Source organism: Urocitellus parryii, chromosome 3 (genome assembly GCF_045843805.1).
Source record: "Urocitellus parryii isolate mUroPar1 chromosome 3, mUroPar1.hap1, whole genome shotgun sequence".
Classification (NCBI taxonomy): domain Eukaryota; kingdom Metazoa; phylum Chordata; class Mammalia; order Rodentia; family Sciuridae; genus Urocitellus; species Urocitellus parryii.
In genome coordinates this window covers 46699251-46719749 of record NC_135533.1, presented here as the reverse complement: position 1 = coordinate 46719749, position 20499 = coordinate 46699251, and the positions used below count along the sequence as shown (strand labels likewise).

General features: G+C 34.2%; 1 protein-coding gene across 1 annotated transcript in view; it reads right to left on the bottom strand.

Moving 5' to 3' along the window:
* Ptprz1 (protein tyrosine phosphatase receptor type Z1) overlaps positions 1-20499 on the bottom strand; it is a 170562-nt gene that overhangs the window by 49555 nt on the left and 100508 nt on the right. The window contains exons 8-12 of the mRNA XM_077796426.1: positions 18836-18993; positions 18552-18702; positions 8545-8729; positions 7086-7212; positions 176-222 (exon numbers count right to left, since the gene is read on the bottom strand). Of these exons, the coding sequence (XP_077652552.1) occupies positions 176-222; positions 7086-7212; positions 8545-8729; positions 18552-18702; positions 18836-18993 (668 nt within the window). The remainder of the gene's footprint in view (positions 1-175; positions 223-7085; positions 7213-8544; positions 8730-18551; positions 18703-18835; positions 18994-20499) is intronic.

Here is a 20499-nt window from a genome sequence, read left to right as displayed (position 1 = left end):
ATTTTTTTCATAGAAAATCATGTATACCAATTACATGATTATAAAGCTTAGCCACAAATTCAATAAACAATGGACAATGTAACATTAAATTTTATTAATACCTCTATATCTAAATAACAATTTAAAATCAACTTTAATTTAAAAAATTTGAACATAAAATAGAAAGCTACAATACCTTGATTATTTCTTTAGTTCCAATTAATTCAGGAAAAAGGTCAAATTCTACAAAATTAAAAACAAAGTTATTCATTTTTTATTAAACTCTTTTAGCCTTTTGTGGATGAAAAGGGTGGAATAAACAAGAAAAACTGATGTTAGCTTTGAAAGTACAGAACCTTTCAAAATGGATACAAATTTCAAATTTCAGTTTTCAACATTACTGAACACTACATAATATAATCCTACATGAACGTATGTGTAACTAGATTCAAAACTTTGATCTTTCCCTTGCACTATTCCCCAAGACTTAGGGAAATACAGAAGGAAAGAGAGGACAATGAGATTGATATATGTAAGTGCAAAGAAATTCAAAGAACTTTTCATCAGTGCAGCTACTTTTGTCTTTACCGGGGCTGACAGAAGCAGTTGGGAAAATGCCAGGGATTTTCTGGAGAGTTGGCAGGATTTGTTTTCTTATTTGGCTTCTTCTTCCTTTTAAGTTCTTCTGACTGATGGTCAAATAGTTCTTTTTCACTCCTCAATTTGTACTAATGCTTTTTTGTACACAGTGTGTTGTACCAGGTAAAATGGACAGTGTTTTCCAGCAGGTTCTAGCCTAGGCTGGCAGCAGGAAGCACTGAGCATAATGCTTCTAGTACCTTCTCTCCAGAAAACTCAGTACTATATATGCAAAGATATCAATAACTGGTTCCACTCAAAGTCTGTTTTTCCCAACCAACTAGAATCAACATATTCCTAACACATGGATTTCTCAGCTAAAAGAAGACCTGACAGCAAATGTTAGGAACAACTAAGAGCTAGTTCTCTCCCTCCAATAAGGAGTCTAGCCACATGGCCAAATTACCAGGATTCAGAGAAAATTTCTAAAGTTTTCATCTGAGCTGCCTGGGTTATTAGGAAGATAGTAGCCAGAGTAACTATGAGTGATTGAGGATTATCATAATGATGCTCTTTGCTCTGCATTCTCTCAATACTACTTATGTTCTGATTTATGTCTTTACCTGTCCTCAAAAGAAATGCATATTCTGCAGAAACTGCAAAGCAAAATTGAACTAACATTAAATATCTCTCATACCCAGACTTGTTTTCTAATATGGACGTTTCTTGAGTTTCTTTTTATCAGAAAATTTCTAGATAGTAATTAAAATAAAGGTAAAATATGGTTCTATGCATGAATTATATTTAGGAAAGAATTCAAGTAAAATTGGCACTGTAAGCCCTAGATTTAGGTACAGTAAGTGTTCTTGACAATTTAGTTATTTTAATGTTACTTACCATGAATAACTTTCTGTGCTATAAAAGTAAAAATATTAGCTAGAGACAATCATTGTGTATTCAATTATAATTCTCATTTTTTGCTTGTTAAACTGACCAAGAAAGAGTTTGGAAACTTGCCCCTACAAAATCCTTTTCTCACCCTATATTTTTTATACTCTTCATTCTTTTTTTATGGTTTTATTTGTGAATTAGAGTTACACCTAATTAGTTGGGTTCATTTTGACATAATCATACATGCTCTGGATTTAATTTGCTCTATTTCAGTCCCTAGTGCCTCCTTTCCCCCTTTCCTCCTCCTCCATTCTCCTTCCTCTACTCTGTTGGTCTCCCTTCTATTTAATTTATCTAATTGGTTCATGATCTATATTCTCAGTGCTCCCAAACTGAAATGATTTCAATCGTCTCAAGTACTGTATCTTTGTAACCTGCAAGAAAATCAATAGATGTGAATTTAACAATTAGATGCAACTAAACTGTGACAGAAATAATCTTAGATATGATTTTTAAAAAGCTACCACTAAAGAAGTTCATGCATGGAAAGATGTCCGAATTCAGCACACAAGACATGCCTAATTTTATCAAAACTACTTCAACTTGAGACACTCTTTTCATGTACCTTTGAAATATTATAATGCTAGTAAGGAAAAATCAGAATTAAATACTTGTTACTGATACATATATTATAGTCTTTTCTCTGTTTAACAGGCTGGAGAAAATAATCTCAATAATTTTCCATTCCTTTCAGCATGCATAGAATATTTGAAAATTTAAAAACATGGTCTGACTTCACCTGACTACATATTTTCAATGGGCAAAGGTAATTTTCTTCTTTCATTGTCAGGATCAGAGTGAGGTATATTTAATTATCACACTGATGGTTAATTTCCTTTTCTTTCAATAGTCTCACTATGTGTTGCATTTGGTCCATTTTTATCCTTGTATTACAGCATTAGTATATGGATTTTGTTTCCTACAAATTAAAATGCAGGATTTTAATCCACTCATATCCCCCAATGACTTCTGCTATCATTGAGTTTGCTGATTATTTCAATTAAGGATTAAGAAAAAAATTTTGGACCTTTTTAGGCTTTGGGGCTTGTTATAGTTTTGATCTGGAATGTCTTGCAAAGTCTCATGTATACAGAGGTGGAGCATCTGGGCAATGATTAGATCTTGAGGGCTGACTTTATCAGGGGATGAATCCCTTGATAACTTGTAGGAAGTGGGTCACTGGAGGCCTGCCCTGGAAGGGTTATCTTCTTCCAGTCTTTCTCTTCTGCCTTCTTGCTGCCATGAGCTGAGCAGCTCTCCTCCACCACATCCTTCTGCCATGATGTTGTGCATCACCTCAGGCCTCAAAGCAATGGAGCCAGCTGACTGTGAATTAGAACCTCTGAAACTGTGAACCAAAAGAAACCTTCCCTCCTATAAGTTATTCTTGTCAGATATTTTGGTCACAGCAATGAAAAGCTGACCAACACAGGTCTGCATATTTAGGCGTAAACAACCCTCTGAGACCCTCTTGGTTCCACAACACTCTCATGAGTGATCACCCACCCCAATGGCAGGTGACTTTGTAGTGATAAGTATAACCTAACTTGGAAGGATCTTCATTCTGGCTTCAAACTGGACTGAACATCATTTGAACATTCTACAATAGTGAGGCCTCCCAGGAACTCTTCAGTACTTCCACTCCAGATTCAGAAGTCTTTTGTTGAGTTTCAACAATGTTGAAATAAAATAAATTTGAAAGACTGTAGTGAAATCATAGTTCTGGATCTGAGAGTTCAAGACACTAGATCCAAGACCAGCCCTGACAATTGGTAGCAGGTCTCATGTTGGGCTTCTCCTTTCCCGTAGTTTTCTCACAAATGATAACTGATATTTCAGTAACCATGGTTCTGCCTCAGAATATCAAAAAGAGTTTAAAAATTATGCTGTTTTATAGAATATTTTCACTTTAGCAAAATAGACTCCCTGAAGGCAAAAAAAAAAAAAAAAAGTCTGAGAGTGAAGACCATCCATGTCTGTTTCTTTTTGTTATTGTTTTCAGTAAACACTTAAAATTCATATTTGGGCAATAACTGACCAAAAGCTGTTGAAATATTCAGAGTTTGTTTAGGGCACATATAATGTTACTTTCTTTTAAAAGTAGTTCACTAGGAAACATTGATATGACATGACACAAAAAAGCACCACTGACATATGTTGACAAGCAAAGCTTATTTAATTATTTGTTGGTAAGCCAAGGTTCACAGGGAAAAAAGTAAAAGCAATTCAGACTGCAATTGCTTCAAACTGTGATTTTAAATATCATTATATAATAACATCAGTAGCATATGATGGTGCAGGTAGAGTAAGGACAGATGTAGAGTGATTTAACAAGACAAGTGTATACAACTGAAAAACACACAGTAATGGGGAAAACGTTGGTTTTAATTTCATCATGCATTTAAATGGAACTCACATAGTTATCAAGGCTCCAGAACATCTATTTAAATAATGTCCTGTATAAGTAAATAATCTACATTCTACATGATAGAAGAGAAAGGAACACGATTATCTTAGTTACAAAGTGATAAATCTATTTTGTGAATTACTCATTCATAAGTGTAATTTTCTAAAAAGTATTTCAAAAGAATGTACATATCTTCTTAATATTAAAAAGGGATTGTTGAAAAATTTAGTTTCTGAACATGAATTTATACATTTATTTTAGAATAGTAATTTGAAATAATACTTACTGGATGTTTTTATGGTGATACTGTTGTACACAGTAACAAATGTAACATGTACAAACAACAAAGTAATTAAATCAACAATTTAAGTGTATGATTTAATGATATTAGTGAGTTAAACGCACAATTTTGAAAACTGAGTATTCCTTCAAAGTTACTGATTAAAATGTCTGAAATCAATGAAAGAATGAGGACTTATTATTTCCACTACTACTTTTTAACAAAAGTAATGAGCACTACAGATTTAGAAAGCAAACAAAAATAACAGAATAATTCAATAAGATATAATATTACCAATGTAATGGAACATAATGATTAACAGAATGCAACAGTATTAATAAAAACTATAAAATAACCAGCACTCACAAGTTTCTATATTAGCCACATATTTTATAAAATTGACTAATCTTGTAGACACCACATCTATTTTACCCAAACAGAAGGTAGTAGTGCTGTCAAGACTTTTTATGGGAGGTTGGGAGGAGAGATACCAGGTATTGAACTCAAATGCACTTGACCACTGAGCCATATCCTCAGCCTTATTTTGTATTTTTATTTAGATACTGGGTCTCACTGAGTTGCTTAGCGCCTTGCTTTTGCTGAGGCTGGCTTTGAACGCTCAATCCTCCTGCCTCAAACTCCTGAGCCTCTGGGATTATAGGCGTGCACCACTGCACCAAGCTTGCTGTCGAGACTTCTACTGTTTATTGTGATGCCAACTGAAGAAACAGAATTTAAGGTAATCTAGTTTCATAGTGATTTGTAAATATCTGGATTGAGATGCTATTGCAGGCTTAAAAATCTGAAGGAATAAATTCTAAGAGAACTAATATAGTCTTTATTAAGAACAGAGAAATCCCAGACTTTGGGTAAAATGGAATAAACAATGAAGAATTTTTTTTTTTTTTGTAGGAGTCGTTAGCAAATAGTCTATGCAGGTTTGTAAGCCTGGGCTTTTAAGACGCATTTCATTTCAAAACATCACATCAAATAATGTCATTTACTAAAACAAAATTACTGTAAAAAGCGCTTTAAGTGAAATCAGGCATCCATGGAGATCAAATGGTGGTCCAAGCTAGCATTTCATTATACCAATGTTCATTAGTGTCTCAATCCTTTGAATAAATAGAAATTAAGTTATAACATTTTTTATTTGTACAAAGTGAATAGACTTAGTAAAAAAAATCACTCAGAAATTACTTCTGTAGAAAATATACATTTGATCTATTTTTTCATATGCAATAAGTTTTTCAAAAATAAAAAAAAGAATAAAAAAATTCACACAGTTGAGAATTCTAGCATAGTGTCTAGAGTAAATAAGTACAAACAGTCTAAAGCAATTAATTTTTATAAATCCTGGGGGCAATTGTTTTATGTACAGAAACTAGAGCAGCATAATGAATCTAAGATAGTAAAATGAGGTGAATCCCTTCAATAGAACTCATAATAAAATGTGCAAAGAAGTGTAGAAAAGATTTTTACATGCTATAGTTTGATCTATTCACGTGTAGTATTGGCTAACATAATCAATGTTGTGATGTTAATGACATTGTTTTCTGGGTGGATCAACCTGGGGACTTTGGTATTGTTGCCATTCATTGTGGTGGCAATGTGGTAAAGTATTGAAACTCACCTTTTATAAGATTTAGAGCTAACCTTCCATTTAAAACTAACCTGATTTTGAAAATCAATGCAAAATAAAGGCAATAGGAAAGATGGTTATGTGCAGGCCATGAGCAGGCCATAATAAATATTATATTGCCATCATGATTGTAGTAATAATCATTAGCTATCGATATCAACAAGAGATATGTTGGCTAGTTTTGTAGTCTGTGGTTTAGAAAAATACCAATTATAACATTTAATACCCTTGGATATATTTTCCAACTTAAAAAGCCAACGAGTTAGAACAACTCTGACAAGGTGACCTCTGATCATGTCCTTTATTTAAGCTCTTGTTGGATTATAGTCCCTGCTACAGCATTTAGGCAGCAAAGTTAAAGCAGTGCACATCAGTTTTCCTTCTGTACATAAAACTGAAATATGCTACCATTAGTATAATTTGTAACTATTCATTTACATAATAACCTGTAAACATTTTAATGAATAGCTTTATGATAGAGATGACCAGAGATATTTACACTTATGTATGCATATATATGAATGTATACATATGTATATACATATATACACACTTCAATTCTACTACGTGAAAACTACTTACACTGAAAAAAGGAAAACTAATTATGTAAATTTTTAAGCAGTCAAATTATGATACCCAGTGCTTGTTCAGTTATTGCATATGCTTTGAGATCAAAAGATTTTCCCATAATACTTAGAAAAGATTCATGCAAATAAAACACAATCAGAAACAATTTGTTTTGTTTTGGGGAAATAGTAGGAGCAAATCAACTAAGAGAAAAGCACCCCTAGACCAAATTATAAAACATAGATAAAAACATCTAAGATAAACCATTGAGGTGCTGTATTCAGAAGTTTCAAATGCCTTACATGATCTTAGGATCATGCACATACTTACTACAAAGTACTTTGGGAGCTGAAAAAGGAAATGAACACTAATGAAACCAGTTCCTAATTATCCAAAATAAAAGTCTCAATATTCACATAGCAATTTGAATTTGATGATAATGACAAACATTATAAGTAGGCTTATTGTTTTTATTTTATAAATGGAAAAGTTCAATATTAAGAATCTATTTACTGAGTGTCTTGCACAAGAGTTGCTGAATGATAAACAGTTTCATGTCTCAGAAAATTACCTGGTGATCCAAAAGAATATAAAGTTGGAAGAAAGCTCCAATGTATCAGTAATTAAAACAGCCCCCTTTTTATTTAGAAAATATAAAGGTGTATCAGGGAAGCACTTACCAGCATCATTGTCGGGCATGTCGACTATCAGTTGGTCGCTGTATTTTCCATATAAGCCATTAGTGCATATGGCTACTATTTGAAGGACATAACTCATGTTGGGTAGTAAATTATTGATAATAGCACCCTAAAAGAAAAATGTTAGTAAGTATTCAAGTGTGCTATTCTTAGATGGCTTATAAACTAGATAGTTGTCCCAGAAAACTTTTTCTTATTTTTCAATGGAAAATATATTTTATCAACTTGAAGGAAATACTTACGTGATGCTATTAAGTTGACCTTGTGATATGTGTGAATTACGAAGATATTGGGAAGCCAGGTATTTAGGTTTTTAAATTTTAAGATTTAGATTAGAAAGCTTCATAAAATGAAATCAAATTCATAAATGAGAACCATAAACTAAAAATTAATATTTTGGAGAAACATGTAATATTTGCAAATAAGGAAAATGTGAAAAATACAATGAAAAATAATTCTCTTTATCCTGAATGAATATATATATTATATGTGCATATATAAACACACAAGCAATAAAATAACTTTACCTTATTCATATAATCATGAAATAAAAATATTTACTCATAAATTCCACAATTTTCCATGTCTGAGTATCTCTGGATTCCTGACAACTGAACTAAATTGTTAAATTCTCTCTACTTTGTCCATATGCTATTAAACAAGATAATAGTAACAACTGTGTATAAATTCAGACTACCACAATTTGCAGTGCTCCAGTTGCCTGCATGTGGAGTCCAGTGTCCTTTGTCCTGCAGTGGCAGCTTCCTGATCACATACAGAGGAGAGTTTGTGAATCTGTCCCAATCTGTGGCCAACTCTTCCCTAGGAAAGCAAAACTTAATGCAGAGATGCTCAGGCACGTAAGGAATTTGTATTTTTTCTTCTTCTTTTTTTTTTTAAATTATGTGCATGGTGGAGGTAGCAGGGTGGATCTTCTGGCAGAATTACATATTTTGATAGCTCCCTAAGTTCTGGCTCAATCAGCACTTCACATGTTACCTAGAAATGTGACGTAAAAAAAGGACTTTTGAGTCCCTGCTCTAATTTTCCTGTGCTGGGACAGTGTGATGGAGGAAATTATTCATGACATTTGGGGCACTGAGATTCTGATCCCAATTCTACCCACAACTGTAAAGTCTCAGGGTGGGTATTTAGCAGTTCTCTAAGTCCTTTTACTTGTAGACGGAGGATACACTAAATGGACTTCAGTCAGTAAGACTTCTGCACGAATGTAGCTGCACTCATAAGGTTGTGTGCAAAGTCATGGTCTTCCTGTAATTCACTGTCATTTTGAGATAATTTAGTGTACTTCTGTTTCCCTGGGAGACCTTCACACAAAGTCAAAAGCAATCAAGGGTAACAGCACACAAGCATCTGTAAGTGCTTACCTTGGAAATCAATCTATAATATCACACATGAAAACAATCAATCTTATAGTTACCAAATCTTGATAGCCATCTGTCAAAAATTCATGCTTGGTTTGGTCTTCTCCTTCTAACTGCTGGTACAGGACTGCAAACTTCTCAATCATGGTATCATAAACAACTCGAGGTCTTTCCCATGTGACAAGAAGGCTGGTAAAATTTTCTGGGTCAGCCTGCACATTTTCTGGTTCTGAACTACAAACTTCAGAGGAAAAAAATAAGTAATAGTTATTGATATAACAGTTGACTTCTAGGACTTTAATAAGTAAAACACATCCTGTGAAGGTTTTTGTTGTATATTACTTCAATATAAGGCATAAGGTAATGCTTTGGCATCATGGAACTTTTGCTTATGCTTAAAATTGTATCAGTAAGTTTTTCATTATTGCAAAAAAATATCTGAGGAAGGCTGTTTTATAAAGAGAGGAAGCTTTAGCTCCCGGTTCTGGAGGCTGAAAGTCCAAAGAGAAAGACACAGGGTCTGTTGAGGGTCCCCTTGGCCATATCACGTCATGCAGGAATACATGTGTATCTTTGTGTCTGTGTTGTTCCCCTCACTGTTCTTATAAAGCACCAGGATTCAATCATGGGTCTCTAAGGCCTAATACAATCACTTCCCAAAGGCCCTACTTTCAAATACCATAGTCACTCACCCTTTTAGTAAGACTCTAGGGATTGAACTCCCGCATGGGTTCAAAATAACTGAACCAGAGCAAAAATGCTCTTTCCTTCCCTGCTATCTCTCTCTGTTTGACTCTACCTTTCCATTTAGGAAAGGTCTTGACCAAATAATACCTCCTCTAAGATACACACTGTTATCTCTGCAAAAGCGATTCTCTGTCATCTCAACTGTCTGTTTCGTTTTACCATGATTATTGTTTTATTTGCACATGTTCATACTGCTTCTTTTCTGATGAACTTAGCTTAAGGTTAAGCAAATAATTCCCAGGAATTAGAAGACTCGTCTTTCTAAAATGCATTTATAATGCGACTGGAATAACATGGAGAAGAATTACAAAATTTCATCATACTTTGCTAATGAAGCAAAGTAATAAATGCAATCCCTTCACGGGTTAGACAGATTTGCAAAACAGAGAAGAAAGCTCTCTTAGGACAAAGATTAGTTAACAAGCTCACAACCAGTCTTTGTCATCAGATGATACCTGAAGTTATTAAGCCACAAGATGGGAGCATTCGGTTGACTTAGGCCAACCAATCATCACGCATACCAAAGCTACAGGGTTTCAATGAAAAGATGCCCGCAACTGCATCTGAATGTGGTATTTTTTTAGTCTGCAGTTTGCCGCATGAACACAGGAGGGCACCCACAACTAACAATTGGCTATTTACATTGTAACATTTTATATGTAGTATTTAGTATTCCCAATTACAGCTTATGTACTCTATGGCTGCAATAGAATATGAATGATTCATAAAAACATGAATATATAATTTAAACAGAGGGGTAACTATGAGTTAGAAAATTGATTTTTCACTGGATACCTTTAGACTATTTTGTTGAGGTTGTTTCAGAAGAGCTTAGAGAGAGATGTTCCTTTGGGAATAAGAGGACAATTCTTTTGTTGTCGAAAATATGAACTGAGACTAAGAAAATGTCTTCTAATTTAGATTTAGACAATGAGCATCATGTATGCTATCTTCTGACACTTCCATTAACATCCACCAGATGGCAGAAGACCATCAAAATATCAACGTGGGCTATTCACATAAACTAGCACTGGGAACACAGGATTGCTTGACTCTTGCTTCTAATGAATGCCAAGTCCATTTTCAGGATGTGGAAAGTGATTCTACACAATATAAATTGTTGATTTTCTTCTCCTAAAATTTATCCCATTTTTTAAGAATGTGGGAATGATTTAAAGTGAATTATACTCTTCAAGATGAAACCAGTTTAAAAGTAATTAGTTTCATGCATGCACACAAAAACATAAACAAACTCTAAAGGAAAATACAAAAATATTAGTTATAAAATACCCCAAAGACTATTTCCTAAGCAGAAAAAACTACTTGGGCCGGAATGTCTATGTTTATCTTGCCTTAACAGCAGCAATCAAACAGTATGACTTCAAAGAGTATGAACAGTATTAATAGAAAATAGGACTCAAAAAGAAGTTTATTTTTTTTTTTTGCTAGCAGGTTTTCATTCCTTTACTTTCTTTATTGTAAATAGTTAAGACTTTATTAGTTGTTAAAAATAATCCAAACTTGTATTTTAATTAGAAATTTATTTTAAAGGCATTCCTTTTCCCAACAGTTTAGTAATGTATTATAAATCTGCATCTTCTTGTTTAGTTGATTAAACACAGAATTTTATGGGGGAAAGACTATATGTACCTTAGAAAGTGTTCAAGTTATAAAAGGCCTCTTCTCTGTCGGTAGTCTATGATCTTTGCTAATGATTGCCCTTCTACATGTTAGGACTAGATCTTTTAAATCACAGTCTGGTTAATCCCATTTCCTACTTGGCTTTCACACATCAAGCTGGGCAGTGACCATGGGAGAAGTGAGTCATATGCACCAAAATTTCCAGGTTTTCCCTATATTTCCTATTGGAATCCACCTACTTATCTTTTTAAAGGGATACAGACTTTATATAATATATATATATATATATATATATATATATATATATATATATATATATATATATATACACATACATACTCTGGATTGTAAAACAAAAGAAGGAATTTCCAGATCAATATGGAGATAGACATCAAGCCCCCACAGAACAGAATAATAACAGAATATGCTTTCCTTGAGAGAGGGATGTTGGGAATTCTGCTTAGGTCTCACACCTTCTTCAGGACACATCTTGCATCCTGATTCCTTTCACTAGCTACATGTGATCTGGGTCAGAGTTACTCGTATCTAGGGAACACTGGTCAGGGAGGAGAGCCTGGTTCCTGTAGGGCTCTGATTGTGAGATAGTCTCTGGCACATCCCAGGGCCCATGTAAAGTACAGAGTTCAAGGAAATACTTCAGAACCATACAAATGCACAGGATCCTACCCACAAAGTCTCATTTATCAAGAAGTTATAAATGTCCTGGTTTAAGAACATTTTTAAATTGTACTTTCTACTGCTGAGTTCCAGGCACTATTTATTTGGTGCCAAGAACTCTTGATATACAGATGCAGAAGGTGCTATCCTTCTCTTTAAGAAACTCAATCCTGTAATAGACTCCCAACCCTTAAAATTTAGTAAGTGCTAAGATGTAATGCGTGTCCTTAATTTCTAAATTCTCCATTGCATTCATAGGGGAATGCACAATAAACTTTTAAAAGAATTACTCTGTTACTTAGACAAAGTTAGGTTGTGTCTGTCAAAATCCTACTTACTTTTCACTCAAGGTTGTAAAGCTTCCCCAACTTTTCGCTGTCATAAAGTGCTGTGGCTTATCATTTATCCTCTTATTACTTATATCAAAAAAGAACACCTAGTACATAGGAATGTACTTGACTCGTGGAAAAAGTACCAAAAGATTAAAAGGCAAAGTACTGATGTCATGAGAAAAAGGAAAAAGTGAAGAGAAAAGAAAAGAAAAAAAAAAAAAAAACAAGAAACAGAGAGGAGAAATACAACTGCATGTCTTGATAGTGAAGAGGCATATCTCTTTGTTTATCGAGAAGGCTGATGCAGAGGGCAAGGGGATGCTGGGTTACATTTGCCTCCCTTGATCTCCTGCCTGCCTTAGAAGAAACACAGGAGAAGGTATAATCTGAGTTCCATGTATTATGATTAAAAATGTGGGTGGACAGGAAAAAACAGGGCAATGATTCTTGGGGAATGGCAGAGAAAAATGTCATAATTACTTGAGACTACTCTAAGTTCAGGTTACTTATTTCACATTAATATAATATTCTGTATAGTTTAATATATTTCGTGACAACAGTACTATAGGAATGGACACTTGGAAATCTACCAGATCCTTATTTGAAGTTTATGAGCCTTATTTAAAAAATATCCTTACAAGTACATTGACAATTACTATGAGAGAAGCTTAAGGATTATAGACCCAGAACATAAACACAAGGTTGAGATCTCTTGTCTGGGGGGTGGGGGGCAGGGGGAGGTGTTGGATTTTAATAAAGCTAATGTCAACATTGATACAAATGTTAAATATATTAGAAAAGTTCTATCCCTGCTCTGAATGGTTACATCATTCCCTTTAGATAAAAGACAAAAAAAAAAATTCTTTCAAATTCTACTATTTCACAATCTTCTCCAGAGACACAGAGTAACTTCCTCAATAGCTCAATTTGTAACACATAATCTAAGGAACAAATAATCTTCATTTTACTTGTCTCATTATAATTATAGTGTTTATGGTACATGTGACCTTAACAACAGCTATTCACAACTGCTGACCTTCAAAAATGTTCATCTACTAGTATATAATTCATCATGACCTTTTTTCAGGAAATGATACAAAAATTTCTCATAACTCACATACTTACACTGCAAAGACATGCTGTTATGCCTTGAAAAGCATTTTATATTTTGTCACGTAAAAAAAATAGTTCACATTCACTATATTACAGTGCTAGCAAACGAGATTTCAAGTACTCTATAATTTTGTTTGAAAAATTATTTTAGAATGCCCTGAACATGGGAAATTTGAACAGCACTCCATAGTCGCTCTGATCTCTTGCCTCTTCATCTATGCCTCCACATGACAATAATACTAGTTCTCGGTCAGGTGCATATCAAATCCAAGGCATGGGGCTGCTTTGCAAACTCCAGCTCAGTCAAGCCTCATGGCATCCCTATGAGGAGACCATCTTTAACGTTTGCACTTTATAAAAGGTAAAGCAACAGGCTTGGAGAGATTAAGTAACTTGACAATTTTTATACAACCAACAAGTAGTGGTGGTGGGGTTTGAAAGTCAAAGTCGACTGGGCTTTAAAAGCCCAAGCTTTTTTCCCACTACATTTCACCCTGCTTTTATAATGAGAGAATTAAGAGGGCAGCATGTAGAAATCTGGGGCTGCAGGGTGAGAGATAAAGTCATTCACCTTCTTTTACACTTTTACCATGTTCACATTGATATTCACACACGGTACATATTATTTAAAGGACGGCTTTAATAACTCCTTCTACACCAGATGGTTCTATTTAATTCCATGATGCCAAAAAATGCCTTGTTTGGTAGCTTTACATAGAAATGAAAAATCAGAGGCTCAAAATTCTAGTGAAATGTGTATTTATTCACAAATATTTATTGAGTGTCCTCTGTGAAAGCAAAAATGAACAAAGGGCTCATCTCTGACCTCACAGGGTGCACATACATGCACAGATCTCACATGGTTTTTCAATGATTTGCAACATATATTGCAAAATTCAATTTTAGTACACTTGTTCATTGTTGGTGGGACTGCAAATTGGTGCAGCCAATTTGGAAAGCAGTATGGAGATTTCTTGGAAAGCTGGGAATGGAACCACCATTTGACCCAGCTATTCCCCTTCTCGGTCTATTCCCTAAAGAGGGGAAAGGGGAAAATAATACAAGGGGGAGAAATGAATTACAGTAGAGGGGATAGAGAGAGAAGAGGGGAGGGGAGGGGAGGGGAGGGGGGATAGTAGAGGATAGGAAAGGCAGCAGAATACAACAGACACTAGTATGGCAATATGTAAATCAATGGAAGTGTAACTGATGTGATTCTGCAATCTGTATATGGGGTAAAAATGGGAGTTCATAATCCACTTGAATCAAAGTGTGAAATATGATATATCAAGAACTATGTAATGTTTTGAACAACCAACAATAAAAAATTCAATTTTAACAAAATATGTATATTAAGAGCAAGATTCTGACAATTTTCATGCTGGATCTTCTCTCTTGGTCAAAATGAGGATGTTAGATATTTATAATTGTAAAAAAATATAAATAATAACTTGAATGTCCAAAACTAAGGAACTGGTTTTATAAATTTTAACCATTCAGTGGGATAGCACATAAAAATTAAAATGCCAAATTAAAATAGATTTGTCACTACGTAAAATAAACAGACGTCAATACAGACAACAGAAATCAGATATGTAATACAGTCCTGTTTTGGGAGATATAATGTAATTTTAATTTAAGAGAAAAATTTGGAAGATTATTCACCAAAATCCTCATGGTGGCTCTATATGAATAGTGACACTAATAGGGAATTTTTATTTTCTAATGTGCACTTATCCTTATTTTCTACCTTCATTTTATGTAATGAAAATTTTTCTCCAATTAAATATAGTAAAGATTACATCCTGAACATAAATTCTATCTTCAATTCTTATTATCAAACTCAGTTCTAAAAACAGAAGGTAGGTGGCGTATTCACTAATAAAAGGACCACCACAGGACTGTGCACAAAACAAGGAATAATAAATGTTTATTGACTGCAAATATTCACAGTTGGAAAAGCAATACTTGTTCCAGTTTGCGAACAACAGCTCAAAAATTCTACAGATTTACAACTCCTCCTTTTCTACTGCAAATAAATAGTAGCTCACTATTTATTGTGATTTAAGTAAATGCAGAATATTTTGCAATAAGAATCTGCAAAACTTACTATATAATAACCTTGATATGATGAATGTTTATTATTGTTAAATCAATAATAATTTTAGCTGAATATTCAGTAAGTTAAAATGAAGAAAGTGAATTATGAAACTATTTCTTTTTTCTCAGTCACTAGGAAACTACTTCTTAATTTTGTTATGGGATAGACAAGCTATGCCTTTAAAATTACAATTTTTTCCCCCTGGACCATCTTCAATTGTGAATATGAATTACAGCTGTACCATATTCTTTTGAAGGCTTTGAAATTTTTTAATTATTTAAAATGCACTCAACAAAGACCTTGGTTCTGAACTGTCTGGACATCGAAGGCCATTCATCCCTCCTGTGCTTGCTGTCACCAACACATATACTCTTCATATCCCCAAAGGCTAATAAGAAAGTCTCTGCCAATTCTTTAATTCACCCATTTGCTCTTCCTTCATCTAGGGGTCTGAGAGGGATCTTACTACCAGTCAAGTACTTTATCAGGTGCTACAGGAAATATTGAAATCTGTCAGGCAGAGATCCATCAAGAAACCAAGACTGGGAAATAAAGACTTCTGAAGCAAGGTAAGAAAAAATAGGAACGGGGTGGGCATATAACTGCTGGAAGGAGATTGTGATGTTTCAGCAGAAAGGACAACTTTCAGCGATGGAGAATAGGGATGGCCTTGTGATGAGTGGTGGTATATGAGTCAATTAATATTTGACAGTGGCTCACATTAAATAAAAATGATAGTTGATTGGATATTTACCTGCACAGCTAAGATGCATCCAACTGACATAGCCTGAGTTTTCTAAAAGGCAGATGTCACTGCAACCTCAAAAATCACATAGTTTTATAAAGATGGAGCTTTAAGATAATAAATGAGCATAGAATCTGTGTACCAGATTTCTTTAAAAGGCATTCTTTACAACTTCTGGACCCTCTTGTGGAGGTATGTCTTGTTAAGTATACAGCCCTTTGATTGCTGAGCTCACTGGGATTGGAATGGGTAAGCAAGTTTTGAGGATTTAGGGTCAAGCTAATTCTTCAACCTTAAAATGACACGAAAACTGAAGTCGTATTTGGGTAGAAGCTGAGAATATGCAAGGAAGACTGACCAAAGAGCAAGGTCAGAAAGATGTGAGGGCCAGTGCTCTGGGATCCAGCAACAGAGACTGCAGGAGAGATGGGTTTGCGTTACCTATTTTAGAATAAGAACAGATGATCGTAAAGACATAAAATATTAATAAAAACTAGTATTTTTGCTTATCCTAAGGATATATGATAAAAAATAACACTGTCTAAATAATGTTTTCCAAATTGTGTATAGATTTCTTGGTGAGATGCCTAAATCTTTAGTCACAATACAAACATGCCAAAATGCTTGCTTTGACAGCTTCCTGAGGACACTGGACAATTGCTGTTCTAGGAATAGGTACCCAGTTGAAACAGCCTATGAATGTACATTTTTATTATAAGATTTATTTTTTAAAAAGTTTGCATTTTGTAACTCACTTCAGTTTAAATGAGTGAGTATAGTTTGAATAGCTATGAGTAGTTGGCTCTACTATTTAATTATTGTGGAACCAAGTCACAGACAAACAGGTGATCAATCATTTATTTATTCTTCCTCTGACAGCCATAAGAGTGTTGCCACAGGGATAGGAAATTCTGTGACAACACACACATGTGGCCTATGGAAATAAGATTGATTCCCACAAGCTCCACTCAAGGAAATTGCTTTCATCCTTTATAGGTCCCATCACAGATTTATGTAACTTGAAAGACCCAAGTAGTTTAGAAAGTGTTGCTCCTGTGTTTGACCCTAGGATTAACAAAGCACTCTAAAGCCAATACTATATGTTTTAAGATTTATGTCTTTCAGGTCATCAGTTTTTACTATAAAATCAAGTATGCTGAAATTACACTCCTTTATAAGTATCAAGAAAGGTGGAGAAAGCTTTGGAAGACTTAAACATCAGGACACCCAGGTTCAAACACTGAATCTATCCCTTTCAATTTGTGTTATCTTGGGCAACCCACTTAACTTCAGCTTCCCAGACTGTGAAATGAGAAAAATGAGGCCCATGCCACTAAATGAATGACAAGAGGTTTAAATCAAATATTCTATGCTTCAATGCCTGGTAAATTCATATAATACATGATAGCTATTATGGTTTCTGCTATTATTATTTTAAGCTTTTAACATTTAACTGTGAAACAATGATGATCTACATTAACTCAGAACTACATATAAGTGTGCACATTAAGTAATGCAGAAAGAACCCATCAAGCGTAATCTGATATGTTTTTATTACATGGAAATGGATTCTTTTGGGCATGCACTGAATATTCAGTGAATGTGAGCTTTACTTAGCTGAGCAATGGAAGTAAAAAGATAAAAAGATAAAAGTAAAAAGATTTGAAATTTAATGTCACATTAAATGCAGCCATTCGTCATTGTTGTCTTGATCTCTATTTATTTTTGTTAAAGGACAAATAATTCTTGCAAATACTGTATTAAAACATTACAAGTATACTGTTTTAATGCCCAATCTTCAAAAGAAGTCAATTATTAATTTCACATTATATGTGGCAAAAAATACAGCATAGGGCTTAGATCAAAGAAGACGGTCTACTTGGAAAAACTTTAAGTCCCCAAAGCAAAGGCCACTTCAACTATTTCTTTCATGAACGAATATAACCTCAATATAAATGAAAAGGACATGTCAGTAGATATATCTTATTGTGTCCTCTGGACATTTCTGAAGGTTTCTGACTGCTGTGTCAGCTTCAAAAGACACAAAGAACACTCTTGGGACTGCCCCTCCGTCCCCACCATCCCTGGCATTCACTCCATTGGCTGGGTCAGACCAAAGTAAACTTCCTTTCTCCAATAAAGGAAACTGGGTGGAAGACTTGTTTTTAATTCATTAATAATTCAGCACATTCATTTTCAACACCTGTTAGGTGCTAGGTTCTTCCTCAGAAGCTAGCAACACAGGGAATACTTTAAAACTCAAATCATGTGTGAAGAGTCTGACTTCAAATGTGGTTCTGTGAAGGAGGTCCCCTGATTACTCCACGCACAAGGATCTCCCCAAGCTCTGAACACCCCTATCTCTTATTAACTTCCCTATTACAGCTCTTGCCCAGGAAGATTCTGTAAAGTGAATCTGGAGGGCTTCATGTGGCTCTGTCACTTATTACTGTGTGCTTTGGAAATACTGCTCAGTTTTTTTTTCATCTGTAGAATGGGATTATTCATATGAGGAATAATGAATTTTTCTGGTTGCCATTTTGGAGATGTGGTAACTGGGATTCGGAGCTCAATATCTTACCCAATGTAATAAAGCTAATTAAAATATTTCTAAAACTCTAAAACCTGTATGTTGTTCATTATACTCAAATTACTATCCATACTGAATCTGTGAGGGTTGTAGAAAACTTCTATTTCAATACATACCGGCTTCAAGAATCTCTTCCTTTCCAGTGTATGAGGAAAACACCTGCCTAGAGAACTTGTACTGTTGTTCCCGAAAATTATTCTGTAAGTAGTCCATCAACATGACGTAACCAGACTGCTGCATGGTGAGAACTTCACAAAATACAGCCAACTAGAAAGAAGATCAGATAATTTAATATACCTGCTTCTAAGCTGTTTAAAACAGATACTCTGTAATAAAGGTAGAAAATAACTCTTTTTAAACTGCTTCAAATGACTTCATTAATGTGACTTTCCAAGATTACCTGGCTTTCAGAGATGCTAACTGTATCTTTAAGAACAATCCATTCAACAGTGTCCGTGCAGGGAGGAGATGTCAAGGAGCCATTGTAAATATAATACTTGTCAGTTGAGTTTGGTAGAAGGTTCAGCAAAATGAATGGTTCTAAGGCAGCTTGCTTCCCTACAAAGCAATAATATACATCTCAGATGGAATCCCAACACTGGAACTTAGCTAGTTAAAGCTTCTAGGAAACAGAGACACCTGCTTGGCTATGCATATAATCAGAACTGAAATTTTAAGAACTGAAATTTAAGAACATTTGTGAGATAAATCTAGCATACTCTAAATTGCCTTAAATATATCACTGTAAAGTGTTTATGTCTTATCTTTGCCATATGATGCCAAAGAGAATATTTTATATACAAAAATATTCAGAAATCATAGGATCATCTCAATCGGTACGGTTATATCATTTGGTAAAACTCAGTAATTTCAGTTCATAGAAATACAAAAGCACCTTATTTTATTCAAAAGCCTATAATGAACATCATATTTAAGGTTAACTTATTGAAAGCTTTTCTCCTAGAAATCAAGACTGAGACAAAGATGTCTTGCTATACCACTTTTATTTAACACTGAGCAATCATGTAAGAGATTGCTTATAAAAGAGATAAAACTTACAAGAATTGTAAAGGAATAAATGATGTCAGGACATTCTGAAAGTAACATAATTGTGCATGTAAAATAGAGAACACAATTTGCAGGCCGTCAGAATTAATGAATTTAGCAAAGTCACTGTACCTAAGACCTATATACAAAAATCAACTACTGTCCTCGGTCTATATCCAAAGGACTTAAAATCAGCATACTATAGTAATGCAGCCACATCAACGTTCACAGCAATCCAATTCACAATAGCTAAACTGAGGAAGCAACCTAGATGCCCTTCAATAGAAGAATGAATAAAGAATTGTGGTATATATACACGAAGGAATATTACTCAGAATTGAAAGAGAATAAAATTATGGCATTTGCAGGTAAATGGATAGAGTTGGAGAATATTATGCTAAGTGAAGTAAGCCAATCCCCAAAAACCAAAGGCCAAATGTTCTCTCTTGTAAGTGGATGCAGGAATGGTAGGGGAGGTTGCATAGGGGCAAGAAAGATGGCAGAAGGAGATGAACAACATTACCCTAGGTACATGTATGACTGCACATATGGTGCAACGCTATATCATGTACAATCAAATAAATGAAAAGTTGTGCTGCAATTGTGTACAATGAATCAAAATGCATTCTGCTGTCATATATACTTTAAAAAATAAATAAATTAATAAAAAACCAACTGTATTGCTATGTATCAGTTTCAACTAGGAGAAAATAAAATGTACAACAATATGACTTAAAAGGGCAACAAAATATCAAATACTTACAAGAAAACCCAATAAATGAGGTGTAAAACATCTATACTGGAAAACATTATTGGGGGAATTAAATAAAACCTTAAAAAGTTGGACATACATTAAAAAGTTCATCGGTTTGAAGCTTCAGTGTTGCAGAAGGTGTTGCTTTTCCCCAAACTGACTTATGGATTGAAAAAAAAATCTTAAAAAATAAAAATCCCAGAAAGGTGTGCATCTGTGCATGTTTGTGTTAAATGATATTCTGATTTTAAAATTAAAATAGA